Source organism: Passer domesticus, chromosome 1 (assembly GCF_036417665.1).
Source record: "Passer domesticus isolate bPasDom1 chromosome 1, bPasDom1.hap1, whole genome shotgun sequence".
In the NCBI taxonomy this organism is placed as follows: domain Eukaryota; kingdom Metazoa; phylum Chordata; class Aves; order Passeriformes; family Passeridae; genus Passer; species Passer domesticus.
Window position 1 is genome coordinate 101,136,656 of NC_087474.1, and position 27,125 is coordinate 101,163,780.

The 27,125-nt window shown below is 41.4% G+C and overlaps 1 protein-coding gene across 1 annotated transcript; it reads right to left on the bottom strand.

The window, feature by feature from the left end:
• Positions 1–2,543: 2,543 nt before the first annotated feature.
• GLIPR2 (GLI pathogenesis related 2) lies at positions 2,544–26,875 on the bottom strand. Its single transcript, XM_064431694.1, has 5 exons — positions 26,615–26,875; positions 15,402–15,510; positions 11,978–12,081; positions 5,063–5,140; positions 2,544–4,109 (listed from the first exon to the last, which is right to left on the bottom strand). The coding sequence occupies exons 1-5, from the start codon at positions 26,625–26,627 to the stop codon at positions 3,949–3,951; spliced, it is 465 nt and encodes a 154-aa protein (XP_064287764.1). The 5' UTR covers positions 26,628–26,875; the 3' UTR covers positions 2,544–3,948.
• Positions 26,876–27,125: the final 250 nt, after the last annotated feature.

Genomic DNA, 27,125 nt, shown 5'->3' on the forward strand with positions numbered 1-27,125 from the left:
AAAAGGACAGAATATAAACCCACTCCCTGTTCCCATCACTTTATCTCACTGTATATCTGGGTGGGCTCAGTTAAATCCCTTACAAATCGCATCTTCAGTCAAGTTCGTGCAGCAGAGCCCCAGCCCCCAGCCTGAGCTATTCCACCGGCTGCCGTGGCACTAAGAGCATCCTGCCGAGGCTGGATCCCAGCGGGAGGGGCGGCGGGAGCGCGGGGCCGGGCGGGATGCGCGGGGCTCGGCTTCCCCCTGCGGGCCGCGCCGGGAACGGCGGGATCGGCCGGGAAAGGGCCGGGACACCGGGCACGGCCGCAGTTCCAGCGGGAAAGGTTAAAAGCGGCTAAAAGCGGCGAACTACGCGCTGGACTAAGTGGATATGTGAACATGGAACCACAGAACGGCTCGGGCGGGGAGGAACCTCAAAGATCATCTAGTTACGATCCTCCTCGCCAGCCCCATCCGGCCTGGCTTGGAACACTCACAAGGATGGGGGTACCCACAGCTTCCCTGGACAGCCTGTTGCAGTGCCTCACCATCCCCACAGTGAAGAATCTCTTCCTAATATCTAATGTAAACCCACCTTCTGTCAGTTTAAAGCCATCACTACGTGCCCTGGTAGAAAGCCCTTCTCCAGCTCTCTGCAGGTCCCTTTTACATACTGGAAGAATGCTACAAAGCCTTCCAGGAACCTTCTCTTTTTCGGGCTGATCAGCCCCATCTCTCTCAGCCTCTCTTCACAGGCTCCAGCCCCCTGACCATCTTCATGGCCTCCTCTGAGCTCAGTCCAACAGGCCCACATCCTTTTTACACCAGAGGCCCCAGATGCTCCAGGGATGGAGGCATCTGTCCATCTGGGAGCAGGCAGAGGGTCTCCCCAGAACAGAGCAGAGGAGCAGAATCCCCTCCCTCGCCCTGCTGGCCACACTGCTTTGGATGCTGCCCAGGACAGCATTGGCTGGCCGGATTGAGAGTAATCATTGTCATGTCATGATGAACTCCTGGTCAACCAACAGCCTCAACTCTCCTCAGGAAGAGGTTTTGTCCTTTTGGGAAGGTCAAGAAGGGAAGCTGGTAATTGAAAATGCTTGGTACAGACTTCCTTTTTCAGCACCTTTTTAAAGACTAATCCCAGTACTTCCCCAAATGCTCTGTTATGATTTAACCCAGAAGACTAGAAATTAAGCCTCAGACCAGCAAGTATTCCTCCTCTTTTTCCTGTTTCTCCTCCTCCTTCTGCAAAAAGATCTTAGAAATCATCTGCAGGCCTCTAAAAATAGGTATTTTTCTCAGTTTAGCCTATTCTTTGTTCCCAGGGCAAATCTTACTTCTACCTCTAAAACTGTGGCTGAGGAACATCTTGTTTTGCTCTAACCTGACAGGAGATAACCTTTCTTTGCCATCTCCCAACCTCCACAACTCTCCAAGATACGCTAGAGAGTGGGGCAATACACCAACACAGATTCCTTTTAATACTCATGGCTGGCAAGTCAAGGTTCAGTGTACAATTCCCAAAAATCATGTGGCTTTTGAGTGAGTCACATCAGCAACGTTACCCTTCCCTTTGGACTCCTACATACACCATGGTTTGCTGCACAGCCAGAGTTCATTTGCAGAAGGTATCAGCATCATAAACTTGGGTCATGAAGAAATAAATTAACAGTTAGGGCTTTTTTAATTGTTACAGTCATACTTACATGGACTCTTTGGGGAATGCATCCAGCAAGCACTGAGGCAATCTGAGTGCTTCGTCTTTCTTCCATGTCCAGTTTCTTCTGATGCCCCCTCAAAATTATCTGCCTAAAAACCTCCAGAAGTCCACTTGCTGTTATCATTTTAAATAAAGAGAAGTAAAGCTTTGGTTTTGTTTTCTGTCTTTACCTACCTTCCCAATTCTGTCTGAACTTAAAAATAAAACCTAGGTGGCAGCAGAGAAAGATTCTGACTTGACTCACTCAACTACAATAAGTACAGTTTTGCATCAATCTTTCAAGGAATTATAGGGCCAATAGCATGAAAATCATTGGGAAAAAACCAGAGTATTTAATACTGCCAATTTCTTTAACATCAGCTTTTAACTTTATGTCAGTTACAGCAAGCCTGTTATTTTTTATAGAAAGTTCTGTTTTCATTCCCATCTTTCCTGTCAGCTGAGGGCGGAGGGGAGGAAGGCCCCAAGGCTGCAGCTCCTGAAACACACACACACACACACACACACACACACACACACACACACCTGAGTGGGAGCCAAGTGGGTTTTCTAGTGACAACACGTCAGCTGAGAGAGGGAGCAGCAGAGTGAAACAAGGTACAAAGGAGGAGCTCGGGAGAAAGAGGCACACCTCTTCAGCCTCAACCCTTCACTCAGTCTTTGTATGAAGTGAGGATTTAGCCTCTCTTAGAAGGTCTCTTCTTTCTTTTCTGGACTAGGATAGTTGTTGCTTTTATTTCCCCCCGTGTTACAAAAGTAATCATGTCATATGTTAGTGTCCTGAAAATAAAATTGAATGATTATTTGACAAAGAATCAAGTAACAGCAAAGGCTTAAGTAGTTCATATTCAAAAATATTTATTTTTCAGTTGTTCATGATATGTGTCAAATTCTCGGTTACAGGAAAAAAAAAAAAAAAAAAAAAAACAGCATCACAGTGACATATAATCAAGCCATAAGAGTGCAGTTTATTATAACTGTGTAAACAAAAACAAGTATTTCTGTAATGGCACTGTCCATGAACCAGATTATGGCATATAGAATCCCAGCAAAAGTCTAGAGAAACTTTTACAAAGAAAACAAACTCCCAAATTGAGTTTGGGAGTATATGAACTTGGCCAAAATGGCTCAACCCACATTTAATCAGAGAAAAATTGTCCCCAGAATTTTTGCTTGGCTTGTTCTTAAGGAAATTAAATCTTCATTGTTTTCAAGGCATCAATCCAGCACATGAAATAATACTATTATTGAATAACATGAATAAAGAGCATACATCTCTTAATTATGACAATGTGAATACCCCTACTGATACATTATTAAAGATGAGATGATTTGAGAATGTTATTGCCTGCATAGCATGACACCTTTAAAAGATATTCCTTAAAAATAAGTTACTGAGAAATAAAATTCAAAGTACACCATCAAAGAAACTTTTTTGTGCATAAATATCAAAAAAGTAGAATCTTATTTTTATGCAATGGAAGTAAACAATTTGATTATAATACAAGGTACATAGTGTAAACTGTAGGATGCACTTTGAACTTTATATATACTAATCTTGAACATATTTTACACATCAGCATCTAAAATGGGATTAAAAAATTATAGGGTGTTTTTTTAGATCATGCATTAGTTACAGCTTGCTTGATGGCCATAATTTTGCCAGCTGCCTTTTAGTGTTCTGCGAGATCCATCCCATTAATAAAAACACACAGGTCTGAATTCCACTACATTTTATGCATATACCTTTCATACAGGAAGTTTTGCATGTGTTCCATCTGCAGAGAGTAGGTCCCACAACAGCAGGAGGTAAAGACAGAGCAACTAAGGTACAATTACTAAAAAGGATTGGACAGCTGGGAGCATATAATTACAAGCTGGTATCTTCAGTTTACAGAAAGCTATAAATTTGCTTGTTAAAAAAAAAAAAGACATCCAACATGTGGTTACTCACATGCTGACACACAGTTCATGCAAACAATTTTTTAAAATCTTACCCATTTTATCCTTCAGAAATGCTGCTTATAGTTCATCCTCAAATAAACTGAGGTCCCCTCAGAAACAGCAGGGGCCTGATGTGCATATTGACTCAAGCAAAATGTAATTAATTGCTTCCTCCACACTGAGACGTGAACAGAAGTATCAAACAGATTTCATTGAACTGGGCTTCATTTCAACACTGTTAGGTCCAAATCCGGGTTCACTTGTCATTAAGCAATAAGACTACCTTAAAAAAAATAAAGTTATTTTCTTGGAGGAAGAACATTTTCTTCATAATACCCTGGATTTACTACATTTCCAGCTGGATCATATCTAGCCACCACAAATGTTGAGCCATCACTAGCAGATGCCTTTCCAACTCCCATCTTTTTTGTGTTCTTCCAAACCATTGCTGTAAAGTGACCTGAAGAAAGAGAGAGAAACATAAACAATCCCTTTAGATACTAAATCTGTAACATTTCCTTTTAACATGTGAGGTGCTGGGGGAAAAAAGAACAATACACAGCTGCTTTTTTGTTTAACATGAGAACAAGCTAAGGACATGAAAAGGAACCCTACCTCTAGCATTTTGTCTTGAAAATCCCTAACCTGATGCGTTTTCATACTCCTATTCCCATTTCCATGTTCTTCATCCAAATAAGAACATGTAGCAGGAAAATTGTGAAAGAAGTAGTTGGATAAGTATCTGATGCAAAATTTGTCAAAGACATCACAGTCTGTACTCCCTGCAGTGTGAACAGCAGTTCTGGGAGTGACTATTATTCACTTGCTTTAACTGCCTCATACTCCCCCATGTGTTTGCATGTGCAACTCTTCAAAAACCCCACTATTTTTGTTGCTTCTTCTGCCTAGTTTAATAGCCACCCCCACATTGTTGTTCCCACTATCCATAGGCAAATCCCAAAATCAGGGAGAAAAGCATGATTTTCTTAATCTGAAACAAGGTCAGGTACCATTCTTGCTTGAGCACTATTTGAGGAACAACATTCTCAAATCCATTTTGCACTAGATTGTCAATATGCAGCCAACAACCTGTTCCCAGTCTCCAAATTTTAGCTGAAGTGATCTCTGTGAGTGGAGTGATATAATTCAGCAGAAATCACATGTCAATGTAAACAACACAGTACATTTAGTAAGACTCCTATATGATTCCAATTTAGCATTTCTTACAAATTAATTTGCCTTAAAAATAAGTTGCCTGTTTAAAACTTTTGAAGTCAGAGGAAAAATGCAGTACTAAAAAATGCCAAAATTTTGCTTATTTTCTAATTTCTCAGGGTTTTTTATATTTTGTCAGTTTTTAGCATAACAGTAGAAGTTTATTTTTTGAAGAGACAGTTCCCAGTCTGGACTTACCTGTCCTAGAAGAAAACCCTGGGTTTTGAAAGCTGTAATTTTTTATTTCACTGTACCATCTGTCAGCCACATCTTTTCCTGAAAGACAAAAGAAATGTGCTGTAGAATCATGACATAAACACAAAACTGTAGCTCACTTACAGCCTGGCCAGTAAGATCTTCTGTAACTTTCAGCTTGGAAGGTAATGAAGACACATCTCCTTCATCTTGGATAAGTGCTCCTGTCATCAGGCTCATACATACAGCTTGCACCGGCTTCTTCCTCTTGAAATGTGTTTGAAAATGCCTAAGTGTGCCAGATTTTCTAAGCAAAAAGCCACACCTGTGGATGTTTACCCCTTCCAACTCCAGATAAACAAAAGAAAAATTAAATTTCTGATGTATTTTTAGTTTCCCCTGTTCTCACCAGCATTGAATATTTCTGATTTTTGAGTGCATTATTTTTTGTGGTTTCTACCTAGCACTAAAGCCATTGTGAAGGCCCATTTTGAGGCAGTATAATCTGGGGTGCTACAGAAACCTCAAATGTTCATACTTAGGAGCTGTTTCTGTATGGAAGTCTGTGTGTCCAGCATTGTCTCATTCCACCCAAGGCTTTCCCTGACAACAGCTGTATATAGACTATGACTATGGCCATGTAGCTCAGACCAGCATCTGCAGATGCAATGCAGACAAATGTCAAATGTTACTTGTTTTCCATTACTGGTTGTTAGGAAATTCTTGTGCCAAACACTGGGGAGATGAGAGAGGTCAGGTTTTTCCCTGAGCAAACTTGATAATTAAATTTCTGCTTAGCATTCCAGGATGTATAGTCCACACAAGGCCAGGAGATTTCAAAGCAAGCTGCCAAAGCTGTTCAGCCTGCCATCATGAAGAATGCTGGTCCCTGGTGGATCTGTTGGCTGCAGAAGAGCAATGACTCATGCTTTGCTATTTTACAGCAAAAAGTCTTAAACTTGTGCACTTCTAGAAGTCAGACACTACATCAACTTCTTTAAACTTCAGTTTGCTATGACTGAAGTCAGCTAAAAGGATGATGCTGTTAGCCTGGCAAGTTGGTTGTCAGAACCATGGCTGATAAGCAAATATTCAATGAAATGCTATCTCTAGAGAGGCTTATGAACTTGCAGGACTATGAACTTATATGCCACACTGGTCATTAGGAATAGTGCTGAGTAAATAATTTTTTCTACATAAAAAGGTAACAAAACACCTCTTGCCTCCCAAAGCAAAAGTTTCAGGAATAACAATTGTTTTCTTCTTTTCCTTCTCTCTTTGCATGGGAAAAGCAAACCCAGTAGACCTCTATTATGGTTGAAGTATGCAACACATACTTATTTGTTAGTTTCTTACTCACACTGAAGTTAAAATGAAGACAAAAAAAAAAAAGAGAGAAAGTGCAAATAGTGACCTTTATGCAATACAAGAGGAAAAGAAAAAGCACATAGTAAAAAAACCACACAACAAACCAATCAGATCATGCTGTCCCACTCTTGATTTCATAGCTATGAAGGATTTAGATGGGTTTGTGTTAAGCTGCGTGTAACAGAACTACAGAAGGTGACTGCTGACAGATCAGGCCTTATGAAGCCCATGTATTCTATGTGTACTAGTGCTGAAGTGACTATACTATATAAGCAAGATTTTAGCAGATGTAGGACTGCATTCTCACTGCTGCCAGCTTTTTATTCCTTCTGTTAATGTATCAGTGTGATATAGTATAAACAGTATTTAAAGAGAAAGTCACCCCCACTCTGTTTACTGTAGCTCTGAGAAGTGTGCCTAGGCTGCACGTGACAGAACTTAAAATCTCCATAATGCAAGTATTGCAGGGCACATGGAAATTTTGGAAAACACAATATCTCTTAAAAATTAATTTGTTTTTAATTTAAAGAATACTATCATTTGAAAAATTGCTTGCTTTTTAGTTCAAGGGAGATAACAATGGCATCAAGTAAGACTGCCTCAATCCTGTACCTGAAAGACAATGAGCATAGTTGGGCAGCACAGTCTATCACGTGTTAATTCCCAGATTTCAAGGCTGAAAGCTTTCAACTGACTGAGGCCAGCCAGTTAAAGCAGAGAAGCTGATCACTATTCTACATTTTTCACATGCAAGATCAAGTTTTCATTAAATAGCATTGCTGTCACCATCCTTGAGTTGTGGCCTCATAAACTGTGGGAAAATAAAGACTGACTTTTTTCCAGCATAAGAGAAGGTCACCCAAGGACTATGCAACTTTTGACAAACTCTGTCTTGAAATCATTTTAGAGAAGTGTCCTGTAAGTGAAGGGAATGAATGGTATCTGTCACATGGCACAGGAAGTGAGGGGGGAATCCAATGTGGAAGCTGTTACCAACTGAGACAACACATAGGGACCTAGTGATTAAACAGTCTCTCTCTCCTCTGAAATACTTTTCTTCTGATTCTTTGCCCTTTGTAGAGCAGTAAACAGTGCCCTGGTGGGACACAAGCCAAACCAGTGCTGAAAATGACAGCTGGCACAGAGGGGACTAAGGAAAATCCCTGTTTTGAAGCCAGTGACTTCCAGGCTTCCAGAGAGAAAACAGCACAAGGGTCAGGAGTGCACTGAGCCTACTTGCTTTAGCAGCAACTTGCATCCTCAGACTTATTGGTCCAGAAAACTGACCACAATATTTCCATTTAAATGTATTATGGAATAAATTATGCAGTCATATTTAGAGTCTGTTTTGATTGCTTTTTGATGTTTTATTGAAAACTGCTCCCCCTGCTCCCAAAGTTCCCCCAAAACAAAGGAAGTTGGTTGCTGTTCAAAATGCTTTTCAGTCAGAAAGAAAAAAACACAGAAAAGAAATTGCTCACATTCCTCATTCCTGATCAGAACACAAATTATAAAGTTTACTCCTCTCAAGAAGCACATGGATCTGCCCTGCAGTCAGAGCTGCAGCTTCTCTTCTGTTGCTCTCCTTGTGGAACTGATTAATAAATATTCTGCTGGGCTTCTTTATCACCCTTCCTCTTTGCACTGCTGTAAACTACACTCAGAGTTTCAATGCTTTCACTATGGAAACACAGTTTGACTCCACCCTTCTCCCAGTGAGGGAAAGCTCACTGATGACCTGTTCAGATAGGCTTACTAGATGTTCATTTCAGAACAGGCTGAATCTCATTCTAATGAATTTAGATGGACAATCTTCCTCAGGTGAAAACTTGCTGCAACAATCCTTGAACTAATGTCCAAGTATAGTTTTGCCCAAGACTGGGACCAGAACCAGCACAGTGATTTGATTTTACTTACACAAGCTACATGCTTGCAACATGGCCACATTGGCTGTGCCTCAAGCTTCCTCAGAGGGTCAGAGGAGTGACCATGAGGGCTCAGTCCATATGTAAGACTAACAGTCTAAGTAATGTCCCCCTTATAATCAAGGGGCCACTGCATGTAGGCAGTGACCTGGCCAAGCTCTGTATTTTATCAGCTGTGCTGTTGTCTCATTAAATGTCATTTTTAGCGTTGTGGGTGAGGAGCTCCGTTCTGTGTGGATGTTGAGGGTGTGAGTGCCAACAACTGGTACCAGACCAAGGGTTTCAGGGACCTCTGTATCTGTGGAGCACCAGCAAAGCACAAGAGGGACCATCTCGTGAGCAGGTGAAGGGCTCTGGGAGGAGCTGCAGAAGTGTATGGCCATGGCAGGGTGGCTCTGGTCAGCAGCCAGGGGCCTCTGTGTGTGTGTGCTCAGCTACTGCTGGGATCCACACTGGAATTCTATTTCTATTATATACATATATATATATATATATATATATATATATATATATATATATATATATATGTAATTTAACACTATTCAGCATACATTATATCCACTTTGAAATCATTTACTGAGAAATAGATACTTGTGTTTTACATACTATATTAATTTACTTATATCTACTCCAGTAATGTATATTGGAACATATACTGGAATCAGCTGGAAAATGAAAGAGGAAGAGGCCACTAGTGCTGTTCATTTTCATTTTAATACTGACTGCATCTATTTGTGCTGCTCTGCACATAAACAAATGTCTATGCTATATGTGTGTTTGTGTGTGTAAGGCTGGAAACACATTCCCAGCCTGTGCAAGACTGGACACACATTCCCAGCCTCACCACTGGGAACACAATGCTGTGGCAGCCTGTTCCTGTATTTAGCTCACTTCAACTGGGCCCAGTTAATTTCTCTGGGCCCAGCCTTACTGTTTCTCCTCATATAAAGAATGCTTAAATCCTCAAGTAATCCCACTAAGTTGCTAAAATCATCCTAATAGAATCGCATAGACCATATTTCTCTGCAAATGGGCAGCACCTTGGTGATCTACTTAAAAACTAAGTTTTTACAACATTTCTTCCACCAGTCTGAGGGGAAAGAGGTAGATTTAACATTGCATTTGAAATAAAATATCTACCTAGACTAAAGTCTTACCAATGGCTTTTAGAAGTAATTCTCTGCTTTCAAAACCACTCATGCAGGTCCTTACTTTATTTTTCCTTTATTTAACACTATTGTATAAGCCTGGTGTTAGACAGCAAGAGATACATCAAGGCAGGCCTTCAGTGAGAGCACACTCCTCCAGGGCTCGGACAGACAGTGCCTGTGCTGTTCTGCACACTAGTCCCAACCTTGGGAGACCCTGATTCCTCCCGTGACAGATTTGCGGGATAGCTAACTGGATTTCTCTTACGAACTCTCTAGACTTCATAAACCATAGTGCTTCCACCAGCAAAAGGGCAGGTTCTTCTCAGCCACACCATCCACCCCAAACAGAACTCAGACATCCAGTGCTTGTCTTCAGCCCCCCAACACAGGAGAAATGAGATGAGGCATCCTGAGAAGCCTGACAAAGCACAGCTGCCACGGCAGGCTGTGGTCTCTTGCATTAGTGGCAGATGACAGCTCACTTATTTGAACACAGACAAAGAAAAGTCTGCCACAGAGCAGTTCCTGCAGGACTGGAGGGAGGAAACAGCTGTCAACTCTTTCTTGGATTACAGGGATAAACATATTTCTAGCAACAGCTTTAGGCTATGTAACTCTAAAATCCTGAATAGAATTCAAGGTATTCTTGTACCAGGAGAGGAGTCATTTTAGAAGGCTTTAGAGTTGAAAGCTTAAGCCTTCCCTGAAACAAGAAATGCATCTTCTGGCATTATTACAGAACTCAGCAAGAGCCAAAATAAACAACAGCATCACTTTTTGAGAGAGAATACAAAGTATTCTAGAGGTTTATTGAGTCTTGCTTTATCTGGGAAAGAAACCAGAAGACACTGCCTGCCTTTGTTAAGCCTCTGAATGGATGTCTTAATCCAAATTTCTGCCTCATTGATCAGGGTACAAATTAACTATCCAGAGGGAACTATATGAAAAAAAGAGGAAGAATGAACCAACTCCACAGAGGTGAAGACTATGCCTAGCTGAGAAAATAACTTCCTTTGAAAAACTAGCTTTCTCATTCTGGTACTTCGAGTGATCCTGTTGCATTGGAAATGTAGAAATGTTTCAGAGAACAAAAGAGGATGTAGCTTAATTTGCTCAACATGGTATTTAATCCTGTGGATAAAAACCAGCAAAACTTCTCAAAACTGTAAAGTTATGTATGGAAACTGTGCATTGAAGAAAACAGACCAGATCCAGTGAAAAGACAGACATTCTGTAGAAGGATTTGTGAGCAATGTTTCCAGCTCTCTAAAAGGGAATTCTGTGGCTTTAACCTCAAGGGAAGGAGCACAGGCTAGCAACACAAACAAGAAAGAGCTAAGCTCAGTCAGTGAGTCATAGCCACTATGCAAACTCTGCTGGACATCTGTGTTTTCCCATGCTGCTCCGAATCCTTTCCTCACACCCTTGCAAAGGACAGAATGCCAAATATGACCAGATCAAATTGTATTTTTCCACCATGGGTTTCTTTTTCAACAGGAAAACTGGGACTAGAGTTGGCACTTGAAGAGGAACCAAACAGCATCCCTGGGACTAAAACTCCCTAAAATTTCCAGGTCCTTCAAACAGAGCCTCCAGCCTACAGAAACGAGCTTCTGTTTCTTTGGGGCTGTGCTGGAAATTCCAGGGGTAGATTGGAATAAAGAAAGCAAGTGGTCACTTTTAATACATCCCATCTGCTGTCCCAGCAGGCTGAGGCATGAGCCCTACTCACTGGAAGGAGGCAGAAGGGAAGAGCCTGCTGAATCTCTCTCCAGCTGGGGGCTTACAACAGGCTGTCAGCCTGACCAAAATTCACCTCCTGGGGCAACCAAACCAAAGGCTCCCAGTTACAAATTACATTTACCATCAGAACATACATGGAGTAAAATAGTTTTCAAAAATGTAATAATGAAAAAGGGCTTAAAGCTGTTTGCTGACAGAGTGGAAGATATTAGTGGAAGGACATTAGCCACTGTCACTTTGGTGTCCAGTCCCCTGCTTTTGCCCCCACAAGCAGGAACTGCTGTACAGTGTGCAAGAGACATTTTTCCACTTCCCTCACCACAGCTGGGCTGTGGGCAGATCTCTCTTTGGCTGGGACAAACTAAGGATAAAGGTGAAGTAGGGGGAATTGTTGACTTCCTTCTCTCCTGTATGGACACACAAGTACCTCTAAAGACAGCTCCACAGCAGGGACACAGGGAGCAGTGTAGCTGCCAAGTCCTTCCTCCAAGGGACATAACACACCACCAGTAAGGAGTCCCTTACTCCCTCTGTGCCCACATATGCTTCTCACTTTCAGGACACATAGGTGACTGCAGCCACCAGCCTGTCCCCAGGGAGCCTGGGCTGGGCTATGCTGGATACATTGTTGAAATAGAGGAAACTCCAGCACTCTTGATACCAGATGCAACCCAAAGTACTTGAGATAAGGCATTTATCAGGTGTCTATGAAACAAGAGAAGAGAGCTCACCTGATTGGTCATAGGATGCCCATGCCAGGTTTTCTCCACAATTCCCATTAGCAGACTCAGAGCTGTGCTTGAGGACCCTCGTGGTAGCCAGTTCCTCTGCATACCTAGCAAAGGAATCCACACATTGAGTCAGGGACCACAGGAGGAAGAGAAGGATATGCAAGCAAGGAATTGTGCTGGAAGATGACGGGTTTAAGTCAAGTTGCAAAGCCCTGAAGCCAGAGATGCTTTAAGGTTACATAGATCAGTGAGTTAGGCAAAGGAAAAACACATTTTCCCTGTCTTTCATGAGCATCTGCATAAATTCTGAGAAGGACCTAGAAGAAATCAAAGGGCAGATCCATTTGCACCACATTTTAACCAGCACCTGAAAATCCAACAGCCATCCTTAGCCACAGCTGGTGGTGGAAAGGGAAGTACCTACAGCAATTGCTACAAGTGCCACCTCCTGGCATTTCTAGGTCTCTCACAGGAGTATATCAAATGTTCTCAGTGAGACTGGAAAAAAAACCACAAGTGGGAATTCAGTCAAAGCAAGTGTAAATCCCCTTCATTTACAAATGAAAAAAAAGTAAAATGTAAAAAAAAAGAGCAACGTACCAGGCAATAAGATGGAAGAGAAGGGGATCACATGGAGACTCTGAGGCAACAACTGTGTAAACCAACACAGGGATAAGCAGCACTGTTTCTATAGAATTTGACATGTGTGCAAATGTGGGATGTATTTTATTTTCTTAGAACAATAGGGTTAAGAAGAACATCATGGGTAAAGCAATTACTCTCTTTATTCAACATTGGAAAGGCTTCAGTACAGAGGGAAATTGGAAAGACCATTTGTTATTTCTTATAGTGGCAACAGAGAGTCATCAGGTCACAGATTTAAAATTCAAGTGAGACAAAGCTCTTTTTCCACACTGTGCAGCAGAAGTCATTTCCACAGGACAATGCAGGCATCTAAGCACATGTGAGTTTGAAAAAGAGAGAGGCAAATTCACAGTGTATGGATGTGGGGAGGAATCTTCACAGCATATTAAACAACAGCAACAAATAAATGAGGATACAATTACTGCTTAGGAAAATGGTAATTTCCAGGATAAATGTGTAATTTCCAGAAGAAAATAATGGAGGAAGGATCACATTTGTTTTGTCCTCCTACTCCTTCCCTAATCATGAATTACTGGCATCTGCCAGAGACCTGAATTTTGTCCAGCTGAACATTTTTGACCCAAGCTAGTACTTCAGTCATTAGGTTCTAATTTCCTTCTGCCCTAATCCTCCCACCAAAGCAAAAAGAAGAGTAATTAGCTACATCCATTAATTTAGAAATAATGAAAACTTGTCGGTTGTCAGTTTGCTAGATCCTGGACCAAAGGATCTTTAGGTGCTGTCTCTACAGTCCTGTAATTTTTCTCAGGATCCTCATATCCCATGTAAGAGGCAGGACTGAGACTAGGTACACATTGCAGATGGATGAAGCTGCCAGGGATTTGAGACAAAAGGTGATTAATCCACTCCAGCTCAGGCAGTTGAAAGCATGAGATTTTCATCTGAGATCATCACCCTGTGCTTCATTACAGTCAGAGATAAACAGACACCTGCTGAGGCTGACTCATCTCTTGTTAAAGCAGGAATTCAATACTCAGTTCACCTGTCACAATAACTGGGCCTGAAAATAGTAGGAAACATACCATTTTCAACACAGGTAGAGAAGCACAGAAAAGCACCCAGAGAGAAAAGTACCCAAATACATACCAACAAAGATATATAAATAGGATATACCCAAAGAAAAGGTGAAAACCTTCTTTTAATTTAAGAACATAAAAAAATCTGTCTTGAAAAATATGAGATTTCTTAAATTTCATATATTTTATTCAGACCAAAATATTTCTTGTTCTTGCATCAACCAGTTTTATCAGTCTCTGAACATGTCTTTTAATTCTTACAAGTTACAGACCTCAACCAAAGAGAGGTTTCCTATTGTTGTTCATTGCAGGAGGGCCTCAGCTGAGACCAAAGAGGGCTGTGAAAAATTTCTGAAGGATCTAAAAATACCCAGCAAGGGCAGCAGCACACTCAGAGATAAATGTGGAGCAATGCATATTCGATAGAATAATCTGAACTATTCATACAAGCTGACTTGTTCAAACTGAGTGTTGCACTTCTGAGACCCAACAAGTGCTATTGACAAGTCAATGAAATCTCTTCCTCGCCGTGAGCATTAAAAACAGAAACAAAAAAAGCCCTTAGAAGAACAGAAGGAAAGTCCCAGCAGATTACAAAGTTGGTGAATGAGTCACTAGCATTCTACATTTTAGGAATACTGTAAAAAAAAAAAAAAAAGAAAAGTGAAAACACCAATATTTCAAGATTTTTCTTGATGACAGAGGTCATGTCCACATGCCAGTTACATGGTGTGTTGTACAGCACAACATCTGGGAGAAATCTAGAAGTCAGGAGCCAGTTCATCTGTGTTCCATCTTGCTGGGACAATAAATCAGGTTCTGGAAAGACTACAGCATCTCTCTCTCCCAATCACCCAGCACAGAGGAATCTGTATGGTCATGGTGGAAAGCCAGTGGAAGGAGATCTTATGTTTAGAGTAGGGATCAAACTGCCCACCACTTAGTATAATTTATCTTCTGAATAGTTTAATCAGCATTTACTATTTCAGTTATCTCCTTTGTACTGAGAGAATCAGCATGAAAAATAATTGAAGATTTTTAAATCTACTTTTTGAAAAAGATTGCTGTAAAGAGAAGGGAATTAATCTGGTTATTGTAACTACAGTAAAGAGGACAAGCAGTATTGGACTTGAATTTCTTAAGGAAGACTCAAATCAGAGAGCAGGAAGATGGATTCACTGCATATTAGACTGAGAAGAAGTTGAGCAGTCTTGAACACTGGAGTAAAGGCAAGATGTTTCCTTCCTGACAGAACAGAGAACATATAATATTTTACTTTTGTGGCTGGGAGATATATAAATTAATCAGAAATTACTTCCTCCTGATTCCACTGATCTTAGACCAGTCACAGTTTCTTACTGTGAAAAAGTTCTTTTCCCACTATTTCAGCAGAGTAGATCTTCTCCTGCAGATGACAATCCCTCATCTGACAGAAGTGGTGGTGAAGCATGTTTTAGACAACTGCCCTCTGCAGAGGACACCTACCAGTGCAGACAGATGTAGTCCACATCTGAAAAAGGCTCCATTTGTACAGCTGTGATGGTCATATGTCCATGTGACCAGCTACTACTATATGATGGAAAAAGAGGGGATGAAAGAGTAGAGTCCCTCACTTTCTACTCAGTAAGTCTTCACTGTTTATCAGCATGTCAAAAGGCAAATATCTTTGCAGTAAACACAGTCAAACCTAACAGATAAAAGTGTCACAAATCTCATTAGAGAAAAGAAAGGACTGAACTCACTGTTGGGCTCCTCTGTTTAACTTCTTGCAGAGTTTTAATGGGGGGACTCCATGTTTCTTCCTGTAGTCATTGTGTACTTTCAAGACTTCTTCAGCAAATTGTTTGGAAGCTGAAATCACATTAAAAAAAATGGAAGGGTCTGTCAAATACAGATATTAGTGAAGACAGAAAAACATACTCTGAACCCAAGCCCTGATGCCGGCTGGACAGTAGAACTTAAGGGTACTACCCTCATTACCTGGCAGCAGGATGAAATGAACCACTGACTTCCATCCAGAAACAAACTCCAACAGACACTCTCATTGGGAAGCTACAGACTCACCAAAGGTTGAATAAAATTGTGATCCTTACTGCTTTCTTCTATAGCAAGATGATTTAAGGTTAATCAATCATTTTGTCAATTTAAAACTGAAATCAGTTAGACTGACTTTCATTTTAAGCTATCAGTGCAGTGCATCAGCATTCCAATCTCAGAGTAAGCAACAAATATGTCCTTTGAGGAGATGCATTAAAATTGCAAATGATTGCCCCTCTATGCAAGAATTGTCTGTATTAGTCAGGGCACCACCTAAAGAGAATGAAGATACTAAAATGTTTAGATCTCTGCAAGTACTTGGAAACATACACCACTCTTCTAATTAATTTTACAGTACAAATTCATAGAAATCTCAAAATGCACCTTTATTTGGCTCAAGACAAATGTTCACAAACAGCAAGTGGTAAGGAAAGAAACAACTACTATGGCATGGGTTTTTATATTTATTAATGATTCATCAGCTTCATTTCTGAATATCTCAGTTAGCATGACTACCATAATTTTCCTCGTAAGACACTTGAGAAACCCAAACAACTCCTATGACTAGAAAGAGTTTCCTGTTATTAACCTTAGATTTCTCAACTTCCTCTCACTACTTGATCCTGACAACTAAAATCAATCATTCTCTGCTGTATTAGCATTATTCTCTTCTGCTGTTTGTAATGATGCACTTTCCCCAAAATAGAGCTGTCAGTTTGCACATGCTGCTCTCAGAACTTTTTCCTAAGCTCACCCTCATGCTTTAGGCTGCTCTTGGAGTTCTCTCCAGTTTCCTCAATAGCACTGGGATAATACAGCAGATAATAATACACAGATAATACAGCCTAAAATAATCTCAGTATCCAATGCACACAAGAAAGCCATTACAGTTTCATGCAGTACCTTAAGTTTTTTGAACACAGTCTGAAGTTGGGTTGACTCTTTCCTGATCAAAGTGTCATTGTGGACATGTATCTAACATATTCTCCATAACATGCTTTCAGGCTCATTCTTTTGGTATCAGTTTGTTGGTGTAACACAGCAGCCCTCTTGAACAAAGTGACATTTGCTCACCACCTTCCTCCTCTTCAGTTCTCCCTCAATTTTATGTATCACAAGTCGCACATCACCAGGAAAACAAGCACCTCCACTCTGGTATTCAAGCACACAAACTCCTTTTTGCTAATGAACCTGTCCCATCACTCTTGTTACTACAGCTCACTAATTCTATCAGGCCAGAGTCCTAAACCTCTCATCTGCTCTGTTACAGAGGTAGCCAATTGCTACAGCATCTATCAGAAGTCACTGAGGAAAGCAAGCCTACATCTAGTTCATGCCCTTCCCTGATGCAGGGGGTCCAAGCTTCCAGCAAGGAAATGTTAAGACAAACTATAAATAAAGACATTGAAAAACACAGCTTTGAAAGTTGCATTACATACTCCAGACTACTTTTTTTCTCTTGAGACCATGCTGAACTTGTGCCTGTTATCACCTAGAGTTAGCATCTCACCCACTCAGCACTGAAATTGTAGATAAACAATCTGACCTGCAAATATGGAAGTTTCTATCCAAATAATTTGCTCTCAATGACAACATCAAAATGAAATTCTAATTAAAAAAAAATCAACTGAAACACAGATTTCATCAGTGCCCAGTCCATACACTAACAGACATACTGCATAATGTAGCTCTGTACTAACTTTCTGACTTAAAAAGAGTAACAAGTCATGGACAAAACTGAGTTGCTTCTAGCTGCAACAGGCATTGCTATGCTGTCCCTGGAGAACCTCCATCCTCCCCTTCCCTCAAAGGTGGCTGCTATAGAAATGCTTATCTTCTGTGACTCAAGCTCATGTGCTAATCACCTCCCTCTGTACAGCTTTTCCCGTGCCTGATGATGTGTGGAGAGGGACGCCCAAGTGCCAGATATATTTCAGATTTGTTTCAGAATGCATGTTAAGTTTTTCCATTTTACTGGTGTTCCACATACTGAGAAGCCAGGCATTAAAAGTGCAAGTTAGTGGGAGTTTTCAGGCTCCCACCCAAATGGGAACAGTTTCCCAAACAGCTGTGGAGACGTACTTCTTTCCCTTCATGTAAGCTGCTTAAGCTGCTAGAAAAAAATTATTTTCTACTGCCAGAGAGTTAAGCTTGGTCATGAATCATTACACACCTTAATAAGTAAAACAACTGAAGGTATTAGATACAGTTGCTGGCTCCTCAATATTCAATTATTTGCCTCCATTTCTTATTCTTCTGGAACACTGGCTAAGATAATGGCAGCATGTGACAACAAATTTCTAGGCTATGATGTGGTACAGAGCATACCTTACAGCTGTTATGCTCTTGGACTTCCAGGTTCATTGATCAGCTTTCTGTGGCAGGCAAAAATAGGCACAGGAATCTAGGTTGCCTTTTCCCATCATATTTGTTTTTCAGAGAATCCTATTTCTCTATTCTTACTGTCTCTAAACAGTGCCAATCTACTCAGTCTTTCTTGCATGAAGAGCTCTTCATGCCTGAATCCATACAGCCTCTTGTTAGAGCTGTCTTCTTCTGCCATTTCTACTTTAGTTTGGGCACCAAAACAGAGGTGAGTTGTCTGAACATGCGTTCCACAACATGAGCTGCCCTGCATCACCTTTGCAGCTGTCAGCTGCACCTCCTCCTCCTAGAAATTTGCTCTTTTATTAACAGGACACTGCATGTTACTTACATGTTACTGTTTTGGGCCCAGAACCAGGCAGAAAGAAACAGTCCTGCTTCCAGCCAGACCAGGGCTAATTTTTGCAATAGCCAGGAGGGACCACAGCTAGGACCTGGAGATTATTCTATATCACCCCTCATCATTTTCCAGGTATGGGGGAAGGGGTCTCTTCCATGTCAAGGTAGTGTAGCATGATCAGCTATTTTAGTCTCCAAGTGGTAGTGAGCATTTGCATATGAATCACTCACCTGTCCTGTACATATTTCTATTAATATTGTTGCTGTTACTCTTTGTTTTCTTCCTGTTTCCAGTAAATTGTTTCTCATTGCTGTTTCCAGTAAATTGTTCTTGTCTCGACAAGTCTTTACTTTTTGCTTCTCCAATTCTCCTCTCCAGCCACCCATGGGAGGGGAGAGAGGAGAATGAGAGAGCAGTGCATCATTTGGGGAGGTTTCAGTAGGAACACTAAACTGGAGAAAACCATTCCTAAACTACAACAGAAGCCAAGTGCCAGAATACATGGAGAGGACAGATGAAAAGTAGATAGAAAACACATAAGAGGTAATCAAGTAATTGTTTAAACACTGAATTTAAAACCAAAATCCCTTCAGTTTCCCTGGATTCTGCAGAATTGCTCTACTTTATCCTGGTAGCAGAAGTGGGTTATGGAATAAGAATGCAGCAAATGCAGCTTTTAGTATGCCCGACAGGTTTGTGGAAAAAAATAATTAGAATGTTTATGGAACTGTAAAGTAATTACATCAAAAAGTCCTTTGTTACTGTCTCAGGTAACTGATACTTTTATTGTGAACAAACTTCTCAAAGTATATTCACTGACTGGAAACAAACAAAATTCTCAAGTAAAGGAGATCCCAGCTTCTAAAGACCACATTTGCATCTAGACTCTTTTAAGAGAGCTGACATTATTAATCTTTATCCACACTTGAAATGTAACTCTCTGGAAACCATCCCTAGCTGAATCTTTCCCACTGTGAGAATAGCATTCCTTCTATGGAGAAGTGATAGATGTCTAACTGATATGAGAAATGTTAAGAAGACAGTCATATTCCACTGCACTTTGACTCAGCACTTTGGTTTGAAGCCACAAATGCTTCAGGGTGGTCTCATGCTGGCTGGTGTCTGCAGCAACACAGGGAGTGAATGTTCCATGCTTCTTTCTCCACATATTTAACTGCACTCTCTTGCCCTCCTTTTGGGGCTTCCAAGACTGGCTCTATGTCATTTGGGAAAATGGATCTGACACTCCAATTCATGAAATATTTGCAGCCATAAAAACTTATCTCCCCAAGTGTTAAACTCCCCTTTTCTCTAACATAACTGGCTGATTGCTTGGAAATTTGCAGAATAAATGAAACCATGCATAAATCCTGGAGGAAAGAAAAGATTAAATCATACTATGTTTAGAAAGTATTGTATCCTGGGTGGGGTTTCCTTGTCTCCTTTTACACAATCAAGAATTCAGTAAAGGAGCAAGGTCTCCATTGTACACAATAGTCATTTATGAGAGATATCATAATGCTGGTACATGACTTCCCTTCCAACCTGAATTATCCTGTAACCTTACTAAAAGTTAGAAGAGAAAGTACTGCTGATGGAAGTGAAGGGAATTGGGAGTTATAATTAGATACTAGTTTAAATGGGAGTAGTCTCCTGGAACGTTCCTATGTTTGCTGCTCAAAATAGCTTTCTCTTCTGCTCAGGAGATCCTTCAGGAAGGAGTTTCTGTGATGTTTCAGTTTTGCCTGAATTTGCTCACACACTTGCTTATCACTGGGATGAGCTTCAGGACAACAGTGAGATGTCTGAGTTAACTGCATCTGATGGACAAGAACACCACACATTTTAATATCTGGGCTTGCTCTACAGCAAACTGCAACTTAATAACCTTGCATTACCTGTGCCACACAACGTAACACACTCTTTTCCCCCACACCCAATCTGGGGCATGTGGCCTGAGAATATGAAGCTGCCAATGCAGTAATGTTTCAATGACATTAGTCATGTCACTATTTGATTGCAAATCCTATTCTTGCTATAATAGACAGTGCTGATTACTTCCTCACTTAAGGCCTTTTATAAACAGTAAGGCAATTGACTGCCCTGATTAAAAAGGAACACCTGGTAAACTGGAGCTGCACAGCTCTGAGAGGCAGCAGAGCCTTCCGTGATACAGGCATTTACAAAACAAGCAGCACTAATCAGCAGTCTTGGGGTCTTGAGCACTGACAGAAGCAAGTTTTCACTTTCACTGGAGACAAGGGTGTGAGAAGAAATCCTTGGCTTGTAGCCCGTCTCCTCCAAACTGACCAACAATCAGAACAGCAAGCAGTCACTTCCATGGAGCATTCATCTTACATAAAGTTGGAACTGATTGCTCATCATCTCCAGAGCAGCCAGTCCTGGCTTTGCATGAAAGACAATCAAAAGTGTTGTTTTTATTACTATTCTGCCAGGAAGGACACCTGAATATTGTAATCATGCCACATAGACAACATTTGTAGGCAGCTAATGTGCATGCTGCAATGTCTTTTAAAAAGACTAAGGAGACTCCCATCAGAAACACCTCCTATTCTTAAATCCAACTGCCATAGAATCACTAGGGCACATGCACTTCCAAACACAAAGCCATAAGTGACCTGCATGTGTTAGAATCACGCTATGCAGGAGAAGTAATTCATGTAATCTTCTCCATCTCTTCTTTCCCCAATGCTGTATATGCTTAGAGTTTATAATTACAGAAATTTATTGAAAAATATAAGGCAAAACTATATTTATTAATGAGTAACAACAGAAATCAATTGTTTTGAGTAATTGAAAAGAAGTAATTTAATTGAAATGGAATCTTTTTTTCTATTCATATTTTGGATGCTGCATGTTCTTATGCTCTGTATGTGGACAGCAACAGACATAACCTTGCTTTTACCCAGTGCCAAGCTCATTTTACATAGCACTGCTGGCTGTGTGGTGCCAACCAAAGTCTTTGGAAAGTGAAGAATTTTGCAAACAAGAATCAAAGTGAGACAGAACAACCCCCACGTCTCCCGGGATATGCTCCTGCATTTTACACCTCTACCATTCATGTTCTATCATGGTTTGGGGTAAGCATACCTGAACTAGTTTTAATCTCATCAGCTCCAATATCCTCCCACAGTACTTTTCTGCCAAGGACATCCAAGATAGCTGTGGCAATGTTTAAAGTGTGTTTATGTATGCACCTCCCTGAGGCATGGAAATATGGCCATGCACATTTCTTCTGATCACTGATGTGTGTGAACTCCCCTATCCAGTACCCAAAGTCAGGCAGGGAGGTGCAGAAATCTTTCTTTAGTCACATTACAATCAATTACACCATCTGTTTTTCGTCCCTCTGATCTAGAGGTTAAACTCCAGTTCTCACAATTCAAAATATTTTTTAAAGGTATTTATTTAATAGAATCACAGACTAATAGAACCATCTGGATTGAAAGGGAGCTTTGAAGATCATCTAGTCCAATCCTCCTGCAATGAGCAGGGACTAGATGATATAATGATCCTAGGGACTAGATGATATAATTTTCAATTATACCCTGTTGCTCAGAGCTTCATCTGACCTGGCCTTGAACATTTCCAGGGATACACTAAATGTTTACAACGACCTAAACAGGCCCATATTTTCTTCCTACACAACACCCCAGACTCCTACCACCTCCTCAAACCTGCTTGAACAGGAGCCAGTTCTGCACCAGTGAGATTGGGCACCCACACAGCCTCACCTCATCCCCCTCTGCAGAGCCACCTAGCCCAGCTCTGGCTGCTGTTCAGACCTTCACAGACTGGGCAGAACTTGCCTACATCTGCCTGTAAAAACAGAACAGAGATAGGCTCCAACTTATCTTTCAGAGAACAGCACAGCCTCTACAGAAAGAGAGATCTGATATAGCCTTCTGGCCTGTTGAGATAAATAATAAACAACAAAACAGTTAAAATCAAAATACTTGTTTTCTCATACTTTTTGTTCCTGCACATAGAGCAGCAACAGAAGCTAATTCAAACCCAGGCAAGACAGACACTACCAACTATACAGACAGAAAATGCAGGCTTTGCATGGGATTTCTTTGGTTTGTGGCTTGGTTTTTTTGGATTTTTTTTTCGGGTGGGGCTTTTTTGTTTTGTTTGGTTGTTTTTTGGGGGGGTTTTGATACAGGACAATGGCATGGGAAACCTTGGTAGGTATCTCAGTTACTGCAGACCGTCATATTCTATCTTATTCTTCCTGAGCCCTTCCCACTTGTTTCAGTTTTATCTGCCTTGAACACAAGGAGCTAAGGGTATAATCCAACAGCTGACAGGAGCAACCACTATGGCATGGGGTGGCTGCTGCATTCTTCTCCTCCACCAAAACCTTGATGGTTCAACAGACAGGTAAAAATTTGACCCAGAATACTGTCAAAGCCTGACATATTCCTGGAAGACTTTTTTTTCTCTGCTACTTATTGAACTTGAACCCAGCAATCAATGTCTTCTGCATGCAACTGGAGATGTGGGACTACAAATTAACTTTGAAAAGTCATTTTCCCACCACCCCTCCAGTTCAGTTCTGGTGTAAAGAAAAAGACAGTAACTTGTGTTGGAAAGTTCTGCAAATGTCCTAATGTTACCAAATACAAAAGCTCAGTTTCTAGCAGTTCAGAACAATCCATCTTTCCTATCCCCACTAGTCATGTAAAAGCAGCCAGCATGACTCTTTCTCATTTTGGCAGCTCGGGAGTATCTGATTTCTCAGAAAGGAAACAGGTCACTTGTCCAGTATGCCTGTATTTTTGTCATGACCTGCTATGTCTGTCTCTTACCAGGATGCTGAAGTGCAAATCAGCATTTCAGCTGAAGACTTAGCTCGTTCTGCAGAAAACACAACAGTCCTTTTTACAGTACACTGAAGATGCATCTTAAGAGTTAAAAACCAGCGCATGCTTCTAAATGAGATTAAAACCAGCATGGAAAACTGCATCGAGTCTGGTTCCTGTCTCTTTGCCTTTTCTTAAAACCCTTTCTCAGCCCCTCTTTGTTTTTTGTACTGACTCAACACGTAGAGCAGTGGGTAACTCTCAGCCCTTTCTATGGAGTCCCGCCTACATTTGCAGAAGTGGCAGAAAAAAGGGAAAACAGCAGAAAAATAAAACCAAATTCTGTAAAATGATTACAGTATTTACTGAGCCTGACCTTGACACCGTCTGCACACACTTGCCAGAATAAGGAGAGCTATTACCCCGTAGGGAGCAAGCGGGACAAGCTCCCTTCCCCCACGAGGTTGAAGCGGGGGGAAGTGGGAGAAATAAGACTTTTAGCAGCCTTTCCTACCACCATCCCAGCCTATTCAGAGACTCCCACTGCTCAACAGAGATCCACGTGCTCCTGAGCGGAGCTCGCAGCCAGCTGCTGTCCTGAGCATCGCCTGCAGCTGCTGGCGGGGATGGATGGATGGGTGGATGGATGGGTGGATGGATGGATGGATGGATGGATGGATGGATGGATGGATGGATGGATGGATGGATAATCCCCCGTGGGGGGAGGGCTGCCCGCAGGACCCTGCCTCCGGCCGCGCACAGCTGCAGCGGGCTCAGAGCCCTGCCAGCACGGCACTCTCAGCAACAGGGCAGCCAAGAGCTGCCAGCTCCCCATCCCCTCCTGTCCTGCAGAAATATTATCCCTGTCTTCTTGGTTAGAGCTAGCTGGGATCTGTGGGGACGGCTGCCTGCACTCCTCACTAATCCAAATGGTGTCTGAAAAGGGAAGACCTGGGGGAGGGCAAAGGGGGTCTCTGTGTTTGGCTTAAGTATTTGCAGGAGTTATGACCACGGGAGGCATTTTCTTACCCTGACAAGGAAGTTTCAGTATGAATTTGGTTTCATCAGCCTGCAGCTTTCAGGGAAGAAAGCTGAGTCAGAGGCACCGAAGGTTTCAACACTCAGCTCTATCCAATGAAACACAGCAATGTTAAGTCTCTAGCTCTGACACTTGGAATGAACACTGCTTCAAATATAATCTAACAACTAGTAATACAACATTACTGGAGAGTTTTTACTGAAGAACTGAAATTTCCAATAGCAGGTTTTCTTTGCACGGGGATACTTAGACCTCAAGACAGATTTGCTGAAACCAAGAGATTAAAGAAACTGCTCATTTCTATTAAAGTAGTGGCCCCACTTGTCATGAATTAGAGCATCCTTAAATTAAACTTTCAGGAAATCTCTGCCTTAACCTTTCTGACCGAGGAGAGGAGCAAGGAATCTGTTCTGAGGTAAAACAGTTCTGTCATGCAACCTGTTACATGTTCACGTACCCTAGTACAGAGAAAATTGTCTGCATCACACCTTAAGAGTACTAGAGCAGGAACACATTCTAAATTTCACACAAAACACAGAGGAAGCACTACTCTGTACAACAGCTGCTCTCCCCATTCCAAGGCAAACCACACTGAATGATCTCAGACAGGAATTTGAAGACTTCAGTGAACTAGAAAGGCCAGATGGGATTTAGTCAATACACCAATTGTCAGGACAGGATCTCAGTTTTATGATTCATCTAAAAATATTGCATACAGCTCAAAGACAATAGCCTAGACCTAGTTTAACATTGGTTGAAAAGCATGACACAAATAGAAAACATTCTTAACACATACCTAGATCTCAAGCTTATTTTGTATAACCACTTAAGGATGCAAACATTACCCAAGCCTTGGCAAAGGGAGTTTCTGGTCTGCCATTGTTCCTAACTTTATAAAAATCAACTAATGCACAGCAATAAATGTGCAGGGAGAAAAAATGAAGATGGTAATTGCCTTATGACTGTTTTAGCAATTTTCATGCATTAAAACAAAAGGAGATTTTCATTCCTTTGGGGATTGTGAGATGCACAGTGGAGTACCTCTACTACTTTTGTTCAATATGCTTTGCTAATATAATGTACAGGCACTAGCTACACTGATTTGGTATTTGTACTTAGCATGGTAAGTGCTGAGCTTGATACTTCACAGCAACTATGCTTATTTAAATTGTTATAGGGTTATTTATCCCAATCTAGCTATCAGGATATGAGGCCAAACCCACCCACTGGCAGCTGGACTTTGCCAAAAAAAAAAAAAGCAGGTGGTTTGTCTGGACTGGGTGTCATACCAGTAAACCTTCTACAGTCACATTTGCAGACAACTCAGATCTCATGCAGCAAGCTGACCTTTAAAAATAAATAAAAATTAAAAAAAGAAATCCCGATGCACTCATGCTGTGGCCCTTTAAAGTGTTACTCACACAAAGATTTTCCTTAAGTTTCTCTGAAGAGGCCTATAGTTTTGAGTTAATCAAGTACTAGGTTTTGCTGAGCATGTCCCTGTATGTGCTGTTCACACACAGGACAGACAGACGACATACCACCAGGCTCTGATTTGTTACAGAAACAATGCCCTAAGAACAAGAACAAAAAGTCCCATCCAGTTTCACAGCTGTTTCAGGAATTCAGGACAGTTTTTTACACATGGCGTTAACAGGGCAACTGTGGAGAAAACCCAGGGCACTGAGCACTCCCTTCTGAAAGTCTCTGGCTCCTTGGAAGCTTTGGAGAAGTGTCTCCAGTCCAAACAGAGCAGAGCACACAGACAGCAAGCAGCAGTGGGAAAAGAACCAACAGCACAGGCAGCAGCAGCAGGGCAAGGCTTAAAGAATATGCGCACAGCTGGGGAGAGACTTAGGAGCCGAACAAGTCTGTCCGCAGTTAAATAGTAACCAGATCTTACATCTAAATCCTTCCGACAGGAAGGGTGATAAAGCTTACCCCCCTCGAAGCATCCTGCTGCTTATCTGCAAGGCTAATAAGTTTTGTCAGACAGCAAGACACAAAATAAGTTTAAAGCTACAGGATTCAAAGTCATTTTTTACAGCAAAGCAAAAGTACTTTAGGTTACAAAATACTATAAAGTTGTATATGAAATACAACTACCTCTACACCGAGCAGGTCTAGGAGGGGGGTCGCTTTTCTTTTCGTTTTTTTCAATCCAACCCTTTGTCAGAGAGAAAGCTCCTCCCAGACTGTACCATGCACAAATGAAAGCAGCCTTCTCCGAGGAAAGCCACTGAACGCTTTAGCGACGCTTTCCAAGCATAAAACCAGGCACGGACTTTGTGCAAACACACAGCCAACTGCACGAAGGCATTTGCTCACCTGATTTCCCCATGACCAAGTGGGTTTCTTTTTTTATTTTATTTTTTTTTAATTTCACCTGCTTCCTCCTCTCTTGACAGAGTTTTGCCGCTCAGTGCCGGGATGAAGTGTTCGCAGTTTCAGCTCAACTTCTTCATTCGCCTGCGACCGCTGCTGGAAAAAAAACCCTCGCTACCGCCCCTTCTTGAGCGCTGGAATAAGCCTGCCCATGCCTTTATAAGGCATAGGGACACCGCTCTTTTTTCATGAAAAGTTCCTGGTTAGGGTCAGGAGCTATTTATCCACCACAGTAACCAAGCAGCTCCAAAACACCATATGTTTTCACATACCATTTTAGCTTAGTAATCGCATCTGTCTTCTGATAAGAGTAGGCTGTGAGAAGAAATTCTGCTGACAAATAGATCTGCTACCACAGTGGGCATAGCCCATGGGGCTAATTCATACAGCTAAATGCTGTTGAAGTTTTACCCACTTGCTGTACGTAAAGTTGAAACAGAAAAGTGATAAAGCA